General features: G+C 40.2%; 4 protein-coding genes across 6 annotated transcripts; 3 read left to right on the forward strand and 1 right to left on the reverse strand.

Moving 5' to 3' along the window:
* Window positions 1-538: 538 nt before the first annotated feature.
* On the forward strand, window positions 539-5,767 carry dld (deltaD). Its single transcript, XM_008311612.3, has 14 exons — window positions 539-680; window positions 1,211-1,286; window positions 1,727-1,806; window positions 1,909-1,977; window positions 2,084-2,153; window positions 2,403-2,503; window positions 2,606-2,749; window positions 2,891-2,992; window positions 3,133-3,323; window positions 3,434-3,604; window positions 3,925-4,114; window positions 4,202-4,339; window positions 4,457-4,546; window positions 5,028-5,767. The coding sequence occupies exons 1-14, from the start codon at window positions 642-644 to the stop codon at window positions 5,091-5,093; spliced, it is 1,527 nt and encodes a 508-aa protein (XP_008309834.1). The 5' UTR covers window positions 539-641; the 3' UTR covers window positions 5,094-5,767.
* Window positions 5,768-6,806: 1,039 nt separating this feature from the next.
* Window positions 6,807-12,760, forward strand: LOC103379898 (synaptotagmin-1-like). Of its 2 annotated transcripts, none has more exons than XM_008311609.3 (9): window positions 6,807-6,973; window positions 9,236-9,721; window positions 9,983-10,152; window positions 10,455-10,541; window positions 10,691-10,858; window positions 11,046-11,213; window positions 11,744-11,861; window positions 12,005-12,138; window positions 12,221-12,760. In XM_008311609.3, the coding sequence occupies exons 2-9, from the start codon at window positions 9,256-9,258 to the stop codon at window positions 12,455-12,457; spliced, it is 1,548 nt and encodes a 515-aa protein (XP_008309831.1). In that variant the 5' UTR covers window positions 6,807-6,973; window positions 9,236-9,255; the 3' UTR covers window positions 12,458-12,760. The 2 variants fall into 2 exon arrangements, with proteins under 2 accessions (XP_008309831.1, XP_008309832.1); XM_008311610.3 differs by lacking the exon at window positions 6,807-6,973 and adding an exon at window positions 7,564-7,984.
* A 117-nt stretch (window positions 12,761-12,877) lies between these two features.
* prmt7 (protein arginine methyltransferase 7) lies at window positions 12,878-18,667 on the forward strand. Its single transcript, XM_008311607.3, has 17 exons — window positions 12,878-13,161; window positions 13,241-13,277; window positions 13,880-14,029; window positions 14,138-14,246; window positions 14,614-14,726; window positions 14,821-15,050; window positions 15,302-15,482; window positions 15,557-15,684; window positions 15,794-15,923; window positions 16,044-16,127; window positions 16,209-16,256; window positions 16,345-16,434; window positions 16,685-16,846; window positions 17,082-17,156; window positions 17,370-17,530; window positions 17,612-17,708; window positions 17,886-18,667. Exons 1-17 carry the CDS (start codon window positions 13,067-13,069, stop codon window positions 18,042-18,044), a joined length of 2,049 nt encoding a protein of 682 aa, XP_008309829.1. The 5' UTR covers window positions 12,878-13,066; the 3' UTR covers window positions 18,045-18,667.
* Window positions 18,417-21,780, reverse strand: ciapin1 (cytokine induced apoptosis inhibitor 1). 2 transcript variants are annotated; one of them, XM_008311604.3, is made up of 9 exons: window positions 21,639-21,780; window positions 20,854-21,016; window positions 20,592-20,735; window positions 20,395-20,474; window positions 19,923-20,091; window positions 19,755-19,831; window positions 19,471-19,592; window positions 19,262-19,343; window positions 18,417-18,792 (listed from the first exon to the last, which is right to left on the reverse strand). In XM_008311604.3, exons 2-9 carry the CDS (start codon window positions 21,008-21,010, stop codon window positions 18,682-18,684), a joined length of 942 nt encoding a protein of 313 aa, XP_008309826.1. In that variant the 5' UTR covers window positions 21,011-21,016; window positions 21,639-21,780; the 3' UTR covers window positions 18,417-18,681. The 2 variants fall into 2 exon arrangements, with proteins under 2 accessions (XP_008309826.1, XP_008309827.1); XM_008311605.3 differs by lacking the exon at window positions 21,639-21,780 and adding an exon at window positions 21,398-21,607.
* Window positions 21,781-21,970: the final 190 nt, after the last annotated feature.

Raw genomic sequence — 21,970 nt, forward strand, 5'->3', positions numbered from 1 at the left:
ATAAATACTTAAAAATATCATTTAATATATGTGTAATATAAGTGGTTATAACTTCAAAAGGCGTTCGACACTTCAAAATGGCATAATTCGATCCATTTTCACCGCGTTTCTTAAATTTGCGTTTTAGGAGTCGATGTAAAGGCAACACTGGTGTATTAATTAGCTGCAATTTGGTGCCCCCTGTTGACACACAATACGAACTACAATACAAACTAAAACTTTTAGACAAATTAAGATATCACAAATGTGCAAAAGGTTTTTCTTATTTGTTTTTGTATGCGATTCTAATCTTTTTTACATTAGCTCATAAATCATATAAAGAAAAGAAACGTAAAGAAAAAAGGAATGTAAGGCTTTGATGTGCCATGTTAGGGTCAATGAAAACAGGGAATGTTAAACATTTGTTGTTACCGTATATGTTAATATAAATGAAGTTCAGTAAATTAAATTAAAATTGAAATCTCAAGGCAGTCAATAACTTTTACCTGTTTGGATGTCGTGCATCTTTCAGTTACATACGTCATCAAGTGGGGACGTCCAGGCGTGTTTTTCTGGGTTGGTATTGCGCCTGCGTAGTGACAGGAGTCCTTGGCTGCCCAGCCTGCTGTAGGTTACTTGTCGTGGGAAGGAACACAAACAAAATGCAGAGCTGGACTCAGTTATACCGGGCTCTGGCCACGGTAAGCGAGGGTCTTATTCAACCATTTAAATGCCAGTGTAAAAGGATATTTTTAGTGAGATGTTATAAACTGTATGTCCCGAGAACTATGCTTGTTTCTATTCGCCTGTGGGGCCCTGTTAGCCTGTCAGCTAACTAGCTGTAGTTGTTTGACATCGCATATGCAGAGGAACCACAGCAGATGTCATTTAGAAAATCACAAATTTAGTTTCTATAACTGTAGTCAAATGTAGCATATTACAATTTGTAAAACTGACTGGAATATATTGTTTTCCTAACTTTTACCATCACGTCGGGGTGGGGTTAGTTATAGGAAATGCTTATGTAAAGTAATGTCAGGATAGTTATTGAAGATGTAAACAGGGATAACGTTATTGAGTCTATTTTATAGTTTCGAAACAGATGAAGTGTGTGTTCTTTAAGTTTAAATACGACTGTAGACAAAGTCAGTCAGGCAATTTTTAAGTTATTTTTATGTATTGCTTATGACTGTTTTGACACCACCTGACTCGGTTGCACATTGCTTGACAGCGGAGCCACCAGCTTCCCTGTAAACTGCACGGAGTTACGGCTGTGTCGGTCAGAACCTATGCTGACAAAGCAGCAAGTAAGAAATCTCTTATCTTATCACCTGTTTATCCTAATAGACTTCTAATAGACTTTAACCCCAGAATTAATTGCCTCTTTAGACACTGGTTAGATAGATAGCACTTTATTATGCCATTTGTTACACTTAAATATTGTTATTTCTGCTTGAGCATAGCTCTAAAAAAGTGGAAATTAGGGAATTAAAACTAGAATAAAAAAAAACACAAAATGTTAAAATTTACCTAGATGGATTATGTGCTGTTGAGCACAAAATGTTAAAATTTACCTAGATGGTATATGGGCTGTTGAGAGCACTGAGGTGTGATTATTATTATTATTAAATATTTTCAAATGAAATCAAGTGAATATAAAATCTTCAAACTTGAAGCAATGATGCATGTTCTCTCCTGTTCTATGAGCTCCTGTGTCAGAGTTGTAACAGAGGTTGTTGTCATGTAGTTGATGCAGACGTCACAGTGGTGGGCTCCGGTCCTGGTGGTTACGTCGCTGCCATCAAAGCTGCACAGCTTGGTTTCAAAGTAAGTTGACTAGTGTTGAAGTTGTTCATGGAGATATTTGTATCCATGAAGAAACATGAAGGCACATTAATTTCACATATTTGCTCTGTTTTTTTTTAACAGACAGTTTGTGTGGAGAAGAATCTTACACTAGGTGGGACATGTCTGAATGTGGGCTGCATCCCTTCAAAGGTAATGGAGAAATCCTACTTATTTAAACATTCTCAGTAATATGTGTGTTTCAAATGTCAGTGGATCTGTGGACCTCCTGTTATTTTTATTTATTTTGTGTCTTCAGGCTCTGTTGAACAACTCCCACCTTTATCACTTGGCTCATGGAAAAGACTTTGAAAACAGAGGCATTGAAAGTAAGAGACTGCATTGAACTTATAAGTGCATTTACAGACATCCTAGTCCAGCCATTAAAACTCTTGGAACAGTTGTGGAAAAAAACACAACATTGAGCCACATCTGTGTTATAGTTTAGTCACAGATGGTATGTTGGATTCGTTTGTGAACCAGAAAATTATTCATTATATTTTCATACAATTTTATTACTGTGTTTGTGTTTATTGAGTAATCATTGAAGCCCTAGAACTCAATTCCCACTGTCACAGTTTCAGGCATCACGTTGAACCTGGAGAAGATGATGGCTCAGAAGAGTGGGGCAGTCAAAGCACTTACGGGAGGAATTGCACATCTATTCAAACAGAACAAAGTTTGTCTTTCTCTTTATTTGTTGATATTAACTTTCTTATTTCTGACTTTCTCACCTGTTAACGTGAACGTGTGTCCTTCCTTCTTCTGTCACGCCCTCCAGGTGACCCACGTCAGTGGTTTTGGGAGGGTCACGGGTAAGAACCAGGTGACGGCCATGGCAGAAGACGGCAGTGAGCAGGTCATCAACACTAAGAACATCCTCATTGCGACTGGTTCTGAGGTCACGCCCTTCCCTGGCATCGAGGTACAGACAGAAATAGCCTTTAATTGTAGTTTACATGGCCCACTCCCTCCCCAAAAAAGACGATTCAGGCTTCTCTTGCTCTCTCTCTCTTTTTCCCTAATCTCTTTCTCTGTCTCCCCGCCCCTCGCTCCCTCCCTCCAGATTGATGAGGACACTATCGTATCATCAACAGGAGCTTTGTCTTTGAAGAAAGTTCCAGAAGAGCTGATTGTGATTGGAGCTGGCGTCATTGGAGTGGAACTGGTTGGTTTTTTGTTTTTTTTTTTTACTCTAACACTTTTTTTTAATCTCATTGACTGATCATCTGACCATGAATAACTTCAGCTCCTTAAGTAAATTTCATCCTCATCAAAGTCTAATACTTTGTAATGTCTGCCTCCCAGGGATCTGTGTGGCAGCGTCTGGGCTCCAAGGTCACAGCTGTGGAGTTCTTGGGCCATGTGGGAGGCATGGGCATCGACATGGAAATATCCAAGAACTTCCAGCGGATTTTGCAAAAGCAGGGTGTGAAGTTTAAACTTGGCACCAAAGTCCTGGGAGCCACCAGAAGGGCTGACGGCAAGATTGATGTGGCGTGAGTAAAACATTTCTGAAGCTGTTGATGTCTGAAATGTGAAACCTGATTTGTGGGTTTGTTGAGTGACCTGTGAGTAACGACGCCTGTTGATGTGTTTGATTCTTCAGAGTGGAGGCAGCAGCGGGGGGAAAGAATGAAACACTGTCGTGTGACGTGCTGCTGGTGTGCATCGGCAGAAGACCTTTCACTCAGAACCTCGGTTTGGAATCAGTTGGCATTGAGCTGGACAACAGGGGGCGCATTCCTGTCAACAACCGTTTCCAGACCAACGTACCCAGGTACCACAGAACTGATGCTGACGCTGTCTGTCAAAGAGAGTGATTAAATATTAATATGTTTTAGTTATCTGGAATATAAATTGCTCTGGATTATAAGTCCCACCAGTGCCCTCTAGCGGCTGTCAGTGTGAAAATAACAAACGTGAAATTATATATTTTAATATGTAAGTTGCAAACCTAGCCAAAGGATGAAAAAGAGTGAGAGTTATAGTCCGGAAAATATGTTATGTAATATGTCAGTCACAAAAGTGCATCGATCAACTTCCTAACCTAAATAGAAATAAAGCAGGACATTTCAGCGACTGTTGTTTTTACCATAGCATTTATGCCATTGGTGACGTGATTGCTGGGCCCATGTTGGCGCACAAGGCTGAGGACGAGGGCATCATCTGTGTGGAGGGCATGGCTGGTGGAGCTGTGCACATCGACTACAACTGTGTTCCCTCCGTCATCTACACTCACCCAGAGGTGGCTTGGATTGGAAAGAACGAGGAGCAGCTGAAAGAGGAGGTAAGCGTGTGAGATGATGATGATGATGAAGGTGATACTGTTCAATGATACAAAGAAAAAGATCTCCCTCCTTTCACCTGCTCTCAGGGCGTTCCATACAAAATTGGAAAGTTCCCCTTCGCTGCCAACAGCCGAGCCAGGACCAACGCTGACACTGACGGCATGGTGAAGATCCTCAGCCACAAGGAGACGGACAGGATGCTGGGAGCCCACATCTTGGGATCTGTGAGAACTTCCTCCCTCATTTACTACTAATGAAGATGAAAGCAAATTGGCATCTGCACAAAAGAATGTTTAGACACAAAGAGGAATAAAAGTCATTGTGTGTTTTTAATTCAACAGGGAGCAGGAGAGATGATTAATGAAGCTGCTTTGGCCATGGAGTACGGAGCCTCCTGTGAGGATGTGGCCAGAGTGTGTCACGCACATCCAGTATGTAACACACACACACAGACACACGCACACAGAAACGCAGCTAAACACTGTCAGTGAGTTTCTGGTAGTATAATTGTTATTACAGATGTAAAGACAGTATTGTCAAAAGATCCTTCTTGTCCAAATCAGCAGTCTGCTATGTGTTATTTTGCAAATATGCTAGTTCCAGTTTTTTTCTTCTTCTATTTTTTAGCAAAACTATCAAGTTCAGGACCCAATAGCGTTTTACTGAAGCTTTTTTTTTGTTAATTTTTTTTTGTTCATTTTGAATACATTTAATGAAACTTGCGTTAAGATGTGCTGTATAAAAAAGTGAATCAGTCAGTGAGTCAGTAAGTCAAAAGAAACATTTGCCTAGACAAGGCTATGATGCTGAGTTCATGGATTCATTTCCAGCCCAGGGTTGTTTTCTGTCTCATCTGTCATGTTAAAAAAAAAACTAGAAGTGACCCTTCTCTCTTCTCACTCTGTCCCACAGACAGTGTCAGAGGCCTTCAGAGAAGCAAACTTGGCCGCCTCCTTTGGCAAAGCCATCAACTTTTGATCCACCAGCCGCTGTCGCACCTTCAGTGTATATAAATATAACAGATGAAAAACTGGGGAAAAGCTGTGTCTGTGTCTGAACCTTCATCCAGTCTCCTGGACTCGTCTGTCCTCATCAACACACTCACATTTAGTTCTGTTATTTAAGTGTCCTGTGCAAAATACCAATAAACGGGTTGGGGCAGTAAACCAATCACTGGCTGCAGATCAGTCGTCTTGTTTTCTATGAGCATATGTTTTAACATCCTTGTATATTTGTATGTTATGGACTGTAACAGAGTTATAGAGGTATACGTACCATTTTGGGTGAAAGGAAGTTTTCTTTTAATGTCCAGGACAGACAGCATAGAGAATCATAGAGACAAATGATTCAGCCGTTTTTAACAACAGTTCATCCTTAGTCGAAGCAGTGAAAGTCTCTGGGATAAATAAAAATAGAGACAGAAAATATGTAAAGCAATTTTTGACTCCCTCTTTTGTATAAACGGGGTGTTTGTGGCACTTTGACCAAAGAGTGATACACTACACTGTATGACTTGTTTTGGAGGGAAATGAACAACGTGATACACTCTGGTTGATGGTTTGTTATTTTATTGACTTCACCCTAAATGATTGCCCTGTTTTTGCTCAACTCTCCAGTACAACCAATAAAAGTACAATCTACAGAAAAAAAAAGGTTTCAATATTTACTCCGTTTAACCGTAGAAACACCTATAAAACACAATCACTGTCCATACAGTGTACAGAAGAGAGAATTTAGAACACCATGTTTATATACCTTCAGGGAAAATATTTAACAATGAATTTGAAAAAAACATGTATATATATACTCGCCAAGCTATGAAATGACGTGAGTGGTCTTGAACATGACGTAATAAACGCTGTAGAAACTGAGCTCAAACCAAGAAAGAAGCCGAGGACATTTTTTAACCAACCAAATTTACACCAATCCTCCTCAGTCATGTCAGACATTAACGACTGTCACAGTCAAAACCCGCTGCCTGGAAACAAGGAACGTTGGCATTTAACTCCATCTTAATCCATTGACTAGTTTAACTGGATCGAAATACAAATAAAGTGGCGACTTAAGAACATGAGTGTTTATAAGTACTTTATCAATAGTCTGCAGAGAGAAAAATCCAAGAAAACATTATCTTTGACTCCATGCTTGGATGCTATTTTATGCTAACATCTGACTCTACTTCCTGAAGGGCCAATGATCCGTTTAACTTGTACATTTGAACACCTCGACCCTCGTCTATCTCCTTCTCCACTTCTGCTGTTTCTAACTGCTGGTCTTCCTTTATGTAACCTGATTGTAATTCCTCCTCTTGTAAGTCGCTTTGGATAAAAGCATCTGCTTTTGTGTGTGTGTGTAAATTCTTTAAAATGGCTAAAAAAAATCTTCAAATTTAGCATTTAAAAATAATAATAATTTCATTAAGCCTGTCTGGTACCATAACCATAGCACATTTGTATCATATTCTTAGCCACAGGGTGACATTAGCAGCTCGTTTTAACCCCGTCATAATAATAAAATAATACTGGGGATGTAGGTGAAGAAAAAAATATGAAAATATGAAACGTCTCAAGACAATTTGAAAATTGAAGAAAGAATGTAGTGTATTTGAATAACTGGTATTTTAGCATCAGAGACTCCACCTCTGTGTAAACACTAGGTTTCTGTCAGTATGTGGGTGTGTGTGTGTGTGTGTTCAGCGGGGGTGGTGACATGTTGCGGGCCAGGAGCACACAGACCCGAGGATCTGAAGATGGCCGACTAAGGCTCAGCACCACAGGAACGTCGTTCAGCCATCAGAACAACCACTGATGAAATGACTCCAAAATAAAAGGACGAAGAAATAACATCGTGACACTCAGGTACTGTTGTTATTGTTTCTCTTTTTGTCTTTACTGCCTACATCAGAGCTCACGTCCTCCAGTGTAGAGGCCTTGAAGTAGAATCATGTTTTTCATGGTTTCCCATTCTGTTCGTTAGATGTAGGAGTGTGTGATCAACATGTGAATATGTATTTAAGATTTAAATACCACCCAGAAAATTGTGTGGAGTTTAGTTTCGGGTTTTTTTTGTAATTCATATGTAGTTACTTTCTTTATTTTTTCATTTCATTTACTCCCTGTTTATTGACTATTATTGTCCATAAGTCCATACTAAAACCAGCTTGAACAACTCTAAACTTCAATAATGAACATGAGAATGTCATAGTGTGGAAATTTGCCTCAGAACGTGGTTGAAATAAATGTCCTAAACCACCAGTGTGACTAGTCATCGTTGGCTAGTTGTTGAAGACTTCACTAGTAGTGTGTTTAACTATTCATCCTAGGTAAACAGCTAGGTGTTAGCTTAATAAAAATCACCATATTCATTTTTTGTTTTCCCCACAACAACAGTATTCCTACTCTTCTAACTCCATCAAAAAAATGAAGAAAGTGACTATTGGCTGATTTTGCCGTTAGCAGCCAAGCTGATTCGTTGACTTATCTTGTGCAGTTTGTTTATAAAAATGTGTTATTTATGTAATTCTGCTGACAAAAAATTGTGTGTTAGTCTGGTTAGTCCTTTTGGGAAGGAAAAAAGATCAAGGTTGACCTAATGATGATGATGATGAAGATGAAGATGTTGTGTTTCACTGCTGATTAGCCTGAAGACAGCCTGGATGTAAACAGAGGGAGGAGTCATTTCCTCCTTCTTCTCCTCCTCCACTTGTTGATGTAGGAAAAGACTGCTCCCACTGTTACACACAACTTCCCTGAAAAACTTCCCTGGCCTTTGTTTCCTTCTCAGCGTTACAGTTTTATTGAGTATACGCTTTCATGTGACTGGGATTTGACTGGGATGTTGGCAAAGAGTTCCTTAAGAGTCGACCGTCAGTGAGTTGATGTTTAATGTACAGTTTTAGTCTGCAGTCAGTCTGATGTTTGGTTGGTGTGAACAGGTGTTGCAGATTAAAGATTAAATTAGAATTAGAATTATGTTGTACTGTGTGAGTAACCATACAGTATTATTATACTTGGGCTTCTTTAATGCTGGGTCACACAAACTTAATCAATTGAGAACAATGTGATTGTGAAGGAAGGAATTGTTGGGGAATGTGAGTTTTTGAGGATTTAATTCTCTTTGATTTTTTTTAAAGGTTTTATTCTCCTTGATGTTAATCTTTGCTGGGTTACAGAATTATAGAGTATTTCAGCTCAGCCAAGGTAAAGGTTACGTTTACTTTAGCGTCGGAGTATGCAAACAAATTCCAGTAGCCTGTTTTCAGATGTTAAATCAGATTGTGGATTAATCAGCTCCTGCTATTTGTTCATGGTGGAGGCTTCCATGTGGAATTCTACTCTGTCATGCCAGCAGTTTGTTTGACTAGAAACATCGTTGTTGATAGGAGGCTTCTCATTCATCAACAGTCTGTCATACTAGATTGTGTGTGATTGTGGGTTTTTTTAAAAGAGATATACAGTATTATAATGATTATTAATTTGAGTGCCATTCAGAGGTAAAAAAAATAGGAGAAGGTTAATGTGAGCTTGGAGGAGACTGACAGGTGGACGGACATGTTTTTTTAATTATTTTAATTATAAATAATTACACTTATTTACCAAAGACAACGAGTAGTATGTCTGAGGATTGATAGTTGTCTCAGTAATCAACATCAATTAGCCAAGATGGCTGACAGCCCATAGTTAATTTAGACAGGGGGCACCTCACTGCGTGCCATATTACACGCGTGCACCACTGCTGTAATGCTTGAATGATAACAATCCTCCAATCACTAGGTGGCAGCAACTCATACAGTGGTTTGTACAGATAAAAATATACAGGTTCTCAATAGTATTACAATTTGTGGGGGCGTGGGTTGTGAGGGTTGGGGGCCGTGGAAACATTTCTGTCCCCGGAGCATGACATAAATTAATTGAGAACCACTGATTTAGACCAATCTCGACACCCGACAGTTGTGAATTCAAACCAGCGACTTTAAAGCGAAGGTGAAGCTAAACCTTCACATCTCTGTCTGTGCTAACTGTTTTATATATGTCCAGTTTAACCACCTTCTGCCTTCTGTCCTGTTTCCTTGCATGTCCAACCTCGTCACAGCTACATACCACTGACTTCTCTGTTCACAGAGCCCCTCCCTCTTTACATCATGCCTGCCATCCAGCCAAACTCTACAGAGACTAACAGATCGATCAAAAATGGCCAACCGAAAGAAGTTGTGCCGGGATCAGTATCTCCTGTTCTGCAGCAAACAACAACAAGCCCTAAAGAGTCTGTCACAACTGCCGCCCCAAAACAGGGGGTACTGGTACCTCCTACCACAACCACCACTAAAAACACCACTACTACACCAATTACTAAACCTACTACTAAACCTACAACCACACCAACCACTAAACCTACAACAAAACCAACTACCAGCCCCACTACCAGACCAATGAGCGCCACCATTGCCATATCCATCTTCACTACCAGACCCTCCATGAAAGGGTCCACTACCCCCTCATCCTCCACCATCTCTACCAGTGGCACCACAGGCAACAGTAGCCATCCTGCAGGAGCGATTTCTGACACTGTTGAGGAGTTTTTGGGAGATGTATTCGACAAGATACCCTGTAAGTTTCCTGAAGGATGATTTAAATTGTATCATTTGTATCAACAAGGAGTGAAGTGCTTCAAGTTTCACAGTGAAAGACTTTGAAACTGCTGCAGCCTCAAATCAGTAAAAAAAAAAGTTTCATCAGTTTTGTACTAATGGGTGAAACACTGTTTAAACAAACGTCTCCACTGTGAAAATGTCTTTGTGTCTTTGTGTCCAAGCCATTAGAAACACACCCCATACCTAACCTCCAATATATTTGTCTGCTCCCTGGCAGTGCCTGATTGGGCCATCTACACCATAATCGCCTGTGTCATTCTGCTGATTATCATCTGCTGTGTTTGCATCTGCGTCAAGTGCTGCAAAAACAAAAAGCAAAAGCAGAACCTTAAGAAGGACGGGAAGATCAATCTTCCAGGGGTGAATGGAAATACCATTACTGCTCTGGTGAGTCCATGAGAATGTGGTCCATTCACAATAATGCACTTTCAAATTCAACTATTGTTAGGTCACATCATCTGGGCAAGACCCAGGCTTTGAGTTATCTGCTTTTTGATCGCAGGTTTTTGCTGTATATAAACATTTACAATATTTTCATTATTTTCTGTGATAAAATAAGCTAAGTAATATGTCTATTGTGTATTGAGCTGGTAAATGTTACACCATTTCCTGCTGTATATATCAACAAAAAAGTCTCGTTCAGATTCTGTTTGTGACGTTCTAACCTGAGTTCTTTTTTTTCCTGGCAGGTTCAGCCAGGTGCAACAGATGGCTCCTCCAAAGAAAACAGAGGAGAGCTTCTCTACTCTCTGGAGTTCAATGCCCCTCTCTCTGAGGTGATCATTTCAAATAGTCTGTTATTGTTGAGAGAAATTCCAGTTTAAATTGCTGACAATAGAATTGTACCTCATCACCTTCTGTAAATGGCAAGACCTAAGTCGAGTTATTTACTAAAAGTGACAAAATTCTCAAAAATGTCTTTCAGCTCACAGTGGGAATCAAAAAGGCCAGTAACCTGAAGGCCATGGACATTGGTGGGACCTCTGACCCCTATGTCAAAGTCTACATCTGCCCGGACAAATCCAAAACCTATGAGACCAAAGTGTTCAGACGCACGCTGAACCCAGTTTTCAATGAGCGTTTCACATTCAGTGTAAGAGTTTGGGAGCCTGTCGTCTGTAATTCATTCATTATAGTTAACGTCCTACCTTCCCTCCTGTGATTTAACTACGTACTTGTTGAAGGCGCTCTTCAAAACACCTCACAGTTCAATCTGCTTACTGTGTGGTCCAAACATCTTCACATACACTCTACACACACACTTCTGTATGTTTTCCCAGATCTCCAAGTCGTCTCTTTTAAAGTCCACCGCGGTGATGAAGGTGTTCGACTTCAACAGATTCGGAAAACACGACATCATCGGTGAGATCAGGGTGCAGCTGAGCAACGTGGATTGGAACCATGTGATCGAGGAGTGGCAGGATCTGGTTGAACCTGCCAAGTTTGAGGTAGAGCAGCTGAGGCTGAAGACCTTGTTTTTTCTGTGACCCCTGAGTCGGTAGAGCAGCTGAGGCTGAAGACCTTGGTTTTTTCAGCAGTGCTGTGACCAACCAAAAATATTAGGGATGTCAGATTTTAGCAGAATTATGTAATATTTGTAAAGATCCTTTCTTAATGATGATGTGCCCTAAAAATAGTTTTTGGGATAAACGGCTGTATATTAAAGTGAAAGTTACTAGATGGCAGCATTGCAGCTTTTGTGATACTAATTTAATCATCTGGGGATTGTATGCAGACTGCTGGTGCCAGAAACACAATAAAGTGGTTTCTACACATAAACAAATAAATATTATCGGTATCAGTTGATATTGGAATTGGAAATTAAGTGTTTGGAAAGTATCGGCGAATCAGAAAGTGGCAAAAAGTTAATATCGGACATCCCTAGAAAATGTAAATTGAGGACCATTAAAATTGACATGTATAACCAAAGTATTTATGTGTTTTTAAAACCAATGTATTTCCTGACGGTGTTCTGCAGGATGAAGAGCTCGGTGACATCTGCTTCTCTCTACGTTATGTTCCCACTGCTGGAAAACTGACTGTGATCATTCTGGAGGCCAGAAATCTCAAGAGCATGGACGTTGGAGGATATTCAGGTTAGAGTAACATACAACTTCATTTCTTCTACTTCTACATTCAGGTTAGAGTAACATACAACTTCACTTCTTCTACTTTTACAACTTATACTTGACTTTGCTTTAACTGTCACTCATTTGTTTCCCACTTGTTTTTTTTGTAGATCCTTATGTGAAAGTGCAGTTGGCACTGGATAAGAGGAAGTGGAAAAAAAGAAAGACGTCTATAAAAAAGAAGACAGTGAACCCTTATTACAACGAATCATTCACCTTCGACGTGTCATTTGAACAAATCCAGGTACGAAGGAGATTTTATAAAGGCTCAAGAACATTCATCTTTGCACACCTCTATGTGTTCTAAGATCTAGTGTTGTTTCCAGAGGGTACACCTGGTCATTTCCGTGTGGGATCATGATAAAGTGACCAAAAATGATGCCATGGGAAAGATCTTCTTGGGCTGTGATGCCTCAGGAAACCAGCTCAGGCACTGGGCAGATATGTTGTCCAATCCACGACGGCCTGTGGCTCAGTGGCACAGCCTGCTGACGGCTGCACAGGTCAACTCCACACTGAGGCTCAAAAAGAAAATTCCACTCCTGGACAAATTTCCCGTCTGAGGTTGTTTTCCATTGCACAATAAGGAAAGCGCATAAAAGACTGACAATCATATTTGAGATTTTCTTTATAAAATAATTTTAATAATCTGAGTTATTATTTTGTTTTGTAAATGGAAAATTGTAACAAATCTATTTTATTAATAAGTCATAAATTCACATGTTTTACTTGTAAACATGAGCACTTTTTCCTGACTATGTATATGTATCGTATATGCACCTTCTTCTTTCTCAATAACCTGCTATGTTTACTGTAACCGTTGTTCCTCAAACTGTATATCGTTTTGAATAAAAATGACTGCAAAATGTAGTGTAATGTATTCTAAAACCAAAAAGTTAAACATACTGTATATTTCTATTAAATGGCATGCGTCCCTGTCCGATCTAGCGTTTCTGTAATGTCGCTCTACATCCTTCAGTTCGATATGTGGCAGTAATTATCACATGAAGAAGAAAGTCCGTGACGTCAGGAGTAAAATGGCTGCCTCCGTAGTTGCAACGCTTCTCTTGTAATTCGGGGTGCTTTCAGACTCGTGCAGAATTTGAGAAAAAAAAATCTAAAAGTTTATATAAATACAAAACTCAGTGGAGTGTTTTAAAACCTGGAGACAGATGAAGACTTTCTGTGGAAGAGCCAACCCGACCACCGGCGCTTTAGACTGGGTGGAAGAGAGTGAAGAGTATGACTATCACCAGGAGATAGCACGGTATGGGCATGTGTTTTTGTTTGTTGTGGTACGTTTGACACCGCTGTCAATACAACACACTGGTTCCGTTCTCTTCCAGGTCCTGTTATGCTGACATGCTTCATGACCATGACAGGGTGAGTGATGTGAACACGGGATCGCTTACATTTATTATTAGGACATAAGTTGGACTACTTCTAAAAACACCGCTATAGAATGTACCGGGCTCTTGTATAAAGACACGAAACCTTATTGTTGAAAACGAAAATGTTTTTAAAACACTAGTAAAAATGTGTTTTCTTAATTGTCTACTATTGAAAGACAAAGCAGTTAATATTATACATTGCTCATTTAAGTATACAAGTACTAGAAGGTGATGGTAAAAACTTTGGAAGTAGTTGTTCATGATAATAATTAAATTATTATTGTTGTCCAATAAGGAATCGAAATGGATTTAAAATAAACAAAAAAAGTAAGTAACAACTGCTGTTGCATCTGTCATAGTTACTGCAGAATATAGCTAGAGGTTAGCCAAAAATAAAAAGGTAACAAATAAGTTGTAACTGATTAAAAAATCCATACTGCCACTTAAATATTTATTGAAATATCTATGTATTTATTGAAATACGGAAGTAGTTGTTCATGATAATAATTAATAAAAATACTGCCACCTAAATATTTAACATTGAACACAGAAGTAGCCATCTGAAAATTATGTTAAACCTGGCATCATTTTTAGAATGAGAAATACTACCAGGGGATCCGTGCTGCCGTGGCAAGAGTCAAGGCTCGTGGGGAGAAGGCTATCATCCTGGACATTGGGACAGGGACAGGTCTGCTGTCCATGATGGCCCTCACTGCTGGTGCTGACTTCTGCTATGCTGTAGAGGTACACACACCAATATTAAAGTGAAAGTGTAAAAGAAAGGGAGATTTGTTGAAGTCTCCATGAAATCAATTTTTTGTTTGTTTGTTTGTTTTTTTTTGTCGGTTACAGGTTTTTAAGCCGATGGCTGAAGCAGCTCAGTGTATTGTGGAGAAGAACGGCTTCGCTGACAGGATCAAAATTATCAACAAACACTCCACTGATGTCACTGTTGGGCCTGGTGAGTCTCTTATTCTTCAACAACTCTCTCCCTAAAAATACAAACAAAAATATTTGATTGTCAATATTATCAACCCGATATTAGCATAATTATGTAATATCTGTAAGAATCATTAAAAACCCAATAATGCAATGCCTGGATTTTGTCAAATAATCTGTGCCCTAAGAATAGTTTTGGGGATAAACTGATGTAGTGAAAGTCACTAGATGGCAGCATTGCAGCACAATTAATTAATTAATTTTGATAATCAGGGGATTGTATGCAGAATGCTGGTGTCAGCAACTCATACAAAAAGTTAATATCAGACATCCCTAATTTTCTTTTCTATTCACCTTTTCCCATTTTGTTTTTTCTCTATTTCATAAAGATGGCGACATGCCAACCAAAGCCAACATCCTGATAACAGAGCTGTTTGACACAGAACTAATCGGTGAAGGAGCCCTGCCCAGCTACGAACACGCTCATCAAAATCTGGTCCAGGTGTGTAACAAAGTTTGTCTTTTGTGTGTGTTTGTTTTTGTGTTTTTTGGCTCCAAGCAGTGAAATCCCAACCCCAGTGTGTTTCCTCCCACAGGAGAACTGTGAGGCAGTTCCTCATCGAGCCACTGTCTACGCTCAGCTGGTGGAGTCGGAGCTGCTGTGGAGCTGGGCTCAGCTGCAGCCGGTGGACGTGGAGGACGTCCACCTGGTCCCTCTACCTGCCGTTGGTCGCTGTGCTGGAGCTCACTCTGTGTGTGACATCCAGCTGAGCCAAGTGTCGCCTGACAGTTTCACACCACTGGGTCCTCTCTGCACCATGTTCAGGTGGGAATGTGGGAACGAATGATCCGACTGGAGGCTGATCAAAACTGATGACAAATAGAAATCTGTCACAACTGTGTTGTATTTGTTCATATTGTTAGTTATTATTCAGTCTTTAAAGTTGAACCATGTGTATCTGTCTGTGTGCAACATTATTTGTCTCTGCAGAATCACAAAAGAACCAGGAATCAAGACAGAATGTATTTACTCAGAATCATTTACTTCCATTTGTACCTCATCGTTTTCCATCACAGTGTGGACTTCAGCAAACCAGTGAGCAGTGCCTTCCACTCCTTCTCATCCCAGTTTGTGGCCCGGTCCGGTGGTCGAGCCCAGGTGGTCCTGTCCTGGTGGGACCTGGACATGGATCCCAGTGGAAGTATCGTGTGCACTATGGCTCCCAGCTGGACATACCAACAGCCACAGATGGCGCCGGTGAGTTGAGTTGTAATGTCACCGTCTGTGCTGTCTGTGCTGCATCTTTGTCAACATGCTGGTGTGTTTTTTAGTGGAGGGACCACTGGATGCAGAGTGTGTATTTCCTGCCTGAGGAGAAAACGGTGAAAGAAGGAGACGAGCTCAGTCTGACTGTCTGCCATGACGACTACAGTCTGTGGTACAGTCTGCAGTCTCCCAGGTAGAACAGCTCAGTGACAACACAATGTCTTTAGTTGCCATGGAGAAACCTGATCTGATAATCCAGCCCTCAGTGATCCTGTCAACTGTCTGTGTTTGATTCTGCGCAGCAAACAGACTGAGACCATTCCCTCCCGGCCGTGTTGTACCTGCCAGGCTCACCTAGTCTGGAATCGACCGCGTTTCGGTGAACTCAATGACAGACACCGTAATGAGAGTTTCATCAGAGCACTGCGCAGTGTAAGTCTGGATCGATCATTCATGAAGATGATGCGTGTGTTTTGTTTTTTTGTTTTTTTTTTCAATCTTTACTTGGTGTTTTGTTTTTTGTTTTTTTTCTTGATCTTGATTTATGTACAGGTTCTAAGAGAAGACAGTGTATGTCTGAGCGTCAGTGATGGAAGTCTGCTTCCTGTGTTTGCTCACAAGTTAGGAGCCAAGAAGGTACTGCTGCTGTGAACATGATATTACAACATGATATAGAATTTTGACTTTTTTTGTTTTAATAAATATATCTTGTTTTAGGTCTTTAGTTTGGAAAATTCAAGGTTGTCCAAGCAGGTTATTCAGCAGGTAAACAGAAATCCAGTTCATCATCAGAACAACATGTGATTTTTGTTTAATTTTTGTTAAACCTTTTTTTAAACATGTTTCTCTACAGGTGCTTGAAGCTAACAGGGCGGATGGGGCTGTTGAACTGCTGGAGACGAGACCAGAACACCTGACTAGTAATGATGTTGGTGGAGAACAGGTAGCTGCAGAACATTTCTGGTGCAATGCTGTGTCTGCGTTCATGTCACCGTTAGACCCCGCAGTTAGAGTTAGAGCTCAGGTTCTTCTGTAAAATCTGTCAAAGAAAAAACAACAACTTTATGAACAACTAGTTCTGTCCTGTCACTTTCTCACATGGACAAAATATTATTACAAATGCTGTGCAACATGGCCTGGTGTGTATCACCTGACGGACAGATAAATGAAGCAAATGTTTGTCTGTTTTACAGATCTCAGTCCTGATTGGTGAACCGTATTTCAGCACCAGTCTTCTGCCCTGGCACTCGCTCTACTTCTGGTACTGTCGAACAGCACTCGCAGGTCTACTGCAGCCGGACGCCACCATCCTGCCCTGCTCTGCCACACTCCACATGGCAGCTGTGGAGTTCCAGGTGAGAAGGCACGAGATATCGATCCAGGGTTTTATTTCTGACAAATTCACATTTGAACTGTATTTTTAAGAATATGAATTCAAGAGTACCTGTTCCTGCAGAATGTCTGGAAGTTAAATAGCTTTTTAAGTCCACAAAAACACTACGATGAGATGAACATCATTTAAAATGCTTAAGAGAAAAAAAAGATAATGATTGATTTATTGATGACATCTTCTTTCTGGTGTTTTGTTAGGATCTGTGGAGGATCAGAGCTCCATGTGGAACATGTGAGGGCTTTGATGTGACGGCCATGGATCAAATGGTCCAGGTAACACTTTTCTTCTAAACATGTAGAGTGAGACGCCCATCGCAAGAAACAAACATTGACTTTGATTCATTATTTGCTATGAGACGCCCATCGCAAGAAACAAACATGAAACAAGGTTTCTTCATTGACTTTGATTCATTGTGTGTTGTTTATGCATTTCACAGTATTTTCTATGACCAACATCCATTTTCTTTCTAACGCGTGACCTTGCAGGAATCTCTGGATTTCCGTGAGTCCCGGGAGGCGGAGCCTCATCCTCTGTGGGAGTATCCGTGTCGTGCTCTGACAGACGCCGCCGCGGTCATGGCCTTTGACTTTAAACAGTGCCTCCCTCAGCAGCCAATCAGCAGCCAGGGCACACTTCCTTTAATCAGGTACAGAATTTGTTCGTGTAACAACCTTGTAACTGATTATAGTTGAATTAAAATACACAATGTTTTTTAATGTTTTTTCAGGGTGGGTCGTTGTCATGGTGTTGTGTTGTGGATGGAATACAACCTGACCAGTGACATCACTGTCAGCTCTGGTCTGATTCGACCAATCAGTGAGCAGGTTTGTGTCTGCTAGTTTTCTATTTATTTATTTTCTCTGGACATATAACATTAAATAACTAGAATCTATGAATGTTTTGTTTTTTTATCATTCCCTGAACTTTCAGATGGTCATGACATGTTCTGACTGTGTTGAACGGTTCTTATTTTCCCGGGTCTTGTTGTTTTCATACTGCAGGGTGACTGTGAGTGGGTGAGACACAGGAGGCAGGGAGTTTATTTCTTCCGGTCGCCGTGGGAGAGCTCGGGTGAAGGAAGGGCTGAGGTTACGTACAGCTTCACGTTTGAACCCACTTCAGGAGACATAAAGATGGACTTCAGTGTCGCGTCTCTGTGACGGGAAAACAGTCTCTGACTGAAGAAGGATTTTTTTTATTTTTATTTTTTTAAAAGCTGCACATTTTACCTCCTCACAGACTTAACATCATTAAACCTTATTACCATTATTTAAAATTCAATTTCTACATAATCCAATGGCGTTTAACATCTAAATATTTAACAGTGAACTTAACAGCCCGTACAGAAGAAACAGACGTGGGCCTTCTGCACACGGTTGCCTTTTTATACATTATTAAGTTTGAATTCTATTGATATATTTTCACCCACATATGCTGAATGTGTACTGAGAATTTAAACTATTAAATAATAAATTGTCCCTTTGTTTCACTGATGTTTAGATGATGCAGATCAACACACTCTACACAGATCCAGTGTTTTTATGCTTTATTTGAATTCAAGATGATTTGAGATGTTCTGTGATCATTATGAGCAGTTGTTAATAATATTTGGTCCCAGCCGCAGAGCCAGTGACACACTGTGATATTGCTGATTTATATGTCAGACTTTGAGAGAGAAGACAGGGGAAAATGTAAAAATCTCACTTCAAAGAACCTTTTGCATCAGTCAGTGTAGCAGAGACAGGAGAAAAAGGGAATGTCATTTTTTTTGTTAAGTATTAAACATAAATTTTTGTTTTAAGCGTCCTGTAATGTGGTGTTGTCCAGTACGATCTTCTCTCCTGGTTTAAAGGCGGGCATTCCCAGATACGGACAGCTCGCACATCGGAACGCATCACCGAGGTAACACTGTCACAAACAGGAGAGAAGACAAAGGAGGATGAGGGAAAAAGTGGAACACAGATACAGGGTATGACCAGGACTTATTATTTAGTTGGTTTGTTGAACAACATTAATTATAGATCTTTTCTTTTGGCAAGAATTTGATGATACTGTACGTATGGCGATACATGGGTAACGATACGATATATTGCGATATACTGCGAGAGGCACACAGGATGTATTGAGGTTTTTTTTTTTAGAATTTAATTCTAAGAAAACTGTCATGCTTTAATGCTTAACAACAGGTTACAAAAAAAGCAAAATAAAATGAACCAATGGCATAAATACTTGCACCTTAACTAATAAAAATCCAAATCAAATCTTGATATATCTCTATATTTTCTTACACCCCTAATCATAATTATCCTGTCATTTAATTTACAACAGACGTTTTGTAAAAGTCAGTTTTCGGGGGAGAATAAACGTCAGTACTCACACTTCCACAGGCAGACTTTGGTAGATTTGCCTTCTGTTGTCCTTTACTCTCCTGCTCCAACTCTTCAGCCAGACCACATGAGCTGAACACACACACACACAGAAGGCATCACACACTGCTCCACTGCTGTGTCAACTCAGATTATTGTGCAGTAATATGAGTGTTTCCTGCTCATAGTCGTGACCTATGACCTATGTTCTGCCCCTCACCAGTTCTTGCAGGCTTTCTTCTTCTTTCCCGCTCCTTCTCCGCAGCTGGCGGCTCGGAGGGAACTGGGGTCTGGCTTCTTCATGTCATCTTCATCCAGCAGAGCGTCAGAGTCCAACAGATCCTGGAAAGATAAAAAAGTAAGAAAAACCTGTGATTAAATGGTAACGACTAAAGTTCTTTTTCCACAGAGACATCACTGTAAAGCAGTGGTGCTCAATTTTTTTTTCATGTCCCCCGTGTACAAACCACTGTATGAGACAAAGGCATTATGTTAGAAACTCACCACGTCGTCATCGTTCATGTCATTGGCAGAGAGCGTCCACATTTTAACAGTGTTAGGATCCAGAGCAGGTTTCTCTGCTGTAATGACCAAACATGAAGAAAATGAGCCTCAAATATTTAAAAAAACTTAAAATAAATAAATAAATGTATATACAGTGCAGGAACCAACCTGGTGTTGACGTCTTCTTCCCAAATGATAGTTTAATCTGACAGGATGATCCGACCTCATAGTTTGGTTTGGAAGCTGACAACCGGGCTCTAGACAAGTCGTTTCCTTGGTAACCGGTGGTCGTCCTGAGAGAGTTCAGGACTTCTGGACTCAGTTCTGTTCTACTGACCTACACGAGGAGAGGTCATGAGAGTCAAGGGGTCAGAACCAGACTTACTGTATGTGCAGTTCATCAACTCAAATACCTGACTTTTTTTAGCTACTTTATTGTACTGTGTTACACATGACACTGTGTTAATAACAATTACTATACAAGGCAAATTACTTTGCCATTAGTACAACAATTACAAAATAAAAACTAAGGTTCAAATATTAGAGCAAAAACAAACAGTGCTCTTGAAGTACCTAGAACTGTGTAATTAACACAACAATGAAGTCTCAGGTGAACCTCTGAACCTTAGGATTCTCTCACCTCTGTCACTGAGGTGAATCCTGACATTTTCAGAGCTGATGTCAACTTCTCAGATGTCCTTATAGTTTGTAGATCAGATCCTGGGACACAGAGGGAAATCAAGTCTAACATAAATCACATAAAACCACAACCCTTCCTTTTAACATAGACCTCAGACAGAATATGTGAAGGTGGTAAAAATAACGTGTGCTTCTCACCAGTTACTGCTTCTTCTAGAACAAGTTTCCCTCCAGGTTTCAGAACTCGGGTCATCTCTGCCAGAGTTTCTAAACTGTGGAAGGTAAAGTTGTCAGCCAGGAGGCAGGAGAGCACGCAGTCAAAGGTGGATGCTGGGTGAGAGGCTGTAAGGGAATTAGTTAAGAATTAGTAATAGAACAAAAATCAGTTTCAGCCTCAATTTAAGCTCTAGATGTGACTCTACTGACTGAAAACCCCATCAGAGGATTTTAGGTCACTCACACAGCAGCAGTCTCTCCATGTTCTCCACTGACACTTTCCCATCGGCCCCAACAGCAGCTCCCAGCTCTTCTGCGTACTGTTTTAGGGTGTCTGGTGATGAAGGCTGAGCCCAAACAAACAGAACCTGATCTCCTGCTTTGACGCCGACGTCTGCCATGACTTCCTGAAACCAAAGAGATGTTTCTCTAACGTGGCTTAAAAGTGGATTTACCGTGTTTCCCATCTTCACCACAAGGACGTACAGCAGTAGTGATAGGAACAGTTAATATCATGATTACAGGTTTTACTGATTGTTGTTTTGTTTTTTTCTATGGGATTTTCTCAGCTGAACAATGGGGAGTTTGACTTAAATGTAGCATGTGGGACTTCAGTGCCAGTGTAATGGTTGAATTGAGGCTGGGTTTAAGGATGACTTTTAGAAGGTGTCAATTCCGTCTTGACGTAGAATTATCTGGAATTTTACCTTTTAGTTGCTCTATGTATCTACGCTAGCAGTCAATATACGTCTTTTTTAGTTTTTTTCTTTGAAATAGTAAACACCTACCGGGTTTGTAGCTTGATGTGCTAAAACGAGTTAGACGCGACGATTCGCTATTTGTTTCGTGAAGTTAAAACAACGTTGACGTAGAAAATGCCGGTGAAGGGACCACGTGAGATAACGTTAAAAATGTACGCGATCAAAAAACGAATCTGTTTTCAAACTGTGTTTCTCAATTTATTTATGGCGTTCAACTGTAACATAACAAAACATATTCCAAACGTACATAGATAAGACCGTGACCTACCTGCTTACCCCAATGGTCGTTGATACTGTGTAGTTCACAACTTTCTAAACAACTTCCGTTTTGAGTTAAAAATAAGACACACTTAAGACACACTAATCGATGTAAACGCTTACATACTGTTAACGGTTACACACAGTTTAATACATAGTTATCGTTTAAATAATACAAATAATAGATTTAGGTTTTGACCCAGACTAATTTACTTCCACAGAAGTCAAGTGGAGTCCTTCCAGACGCTTATCAAGATTCAAAATATTTTCCCCCACAAATAAAACTCGTAGCACAAGTTCCTGTTGAATTCACAGACACTTAAATGATTGATTGACAGCGAC

Source organism: Cynoglossus semilaevis, chromosome 6 (assembly GCF_000523025.1).
Source record: "Cynoglossus semilaevis isolate Cse_v1.0 chromosome 6, Cse_v1.0, whole genome shotgun sequence".
Taxonomy (NCBI): domain Eukaryota; kingdom Metazoa; phylum Chordata; class Actinopteri; order Pleuronectiformes; family Cynoglossidae; genus Cynoglossus; species Cynoglossus semilaevis.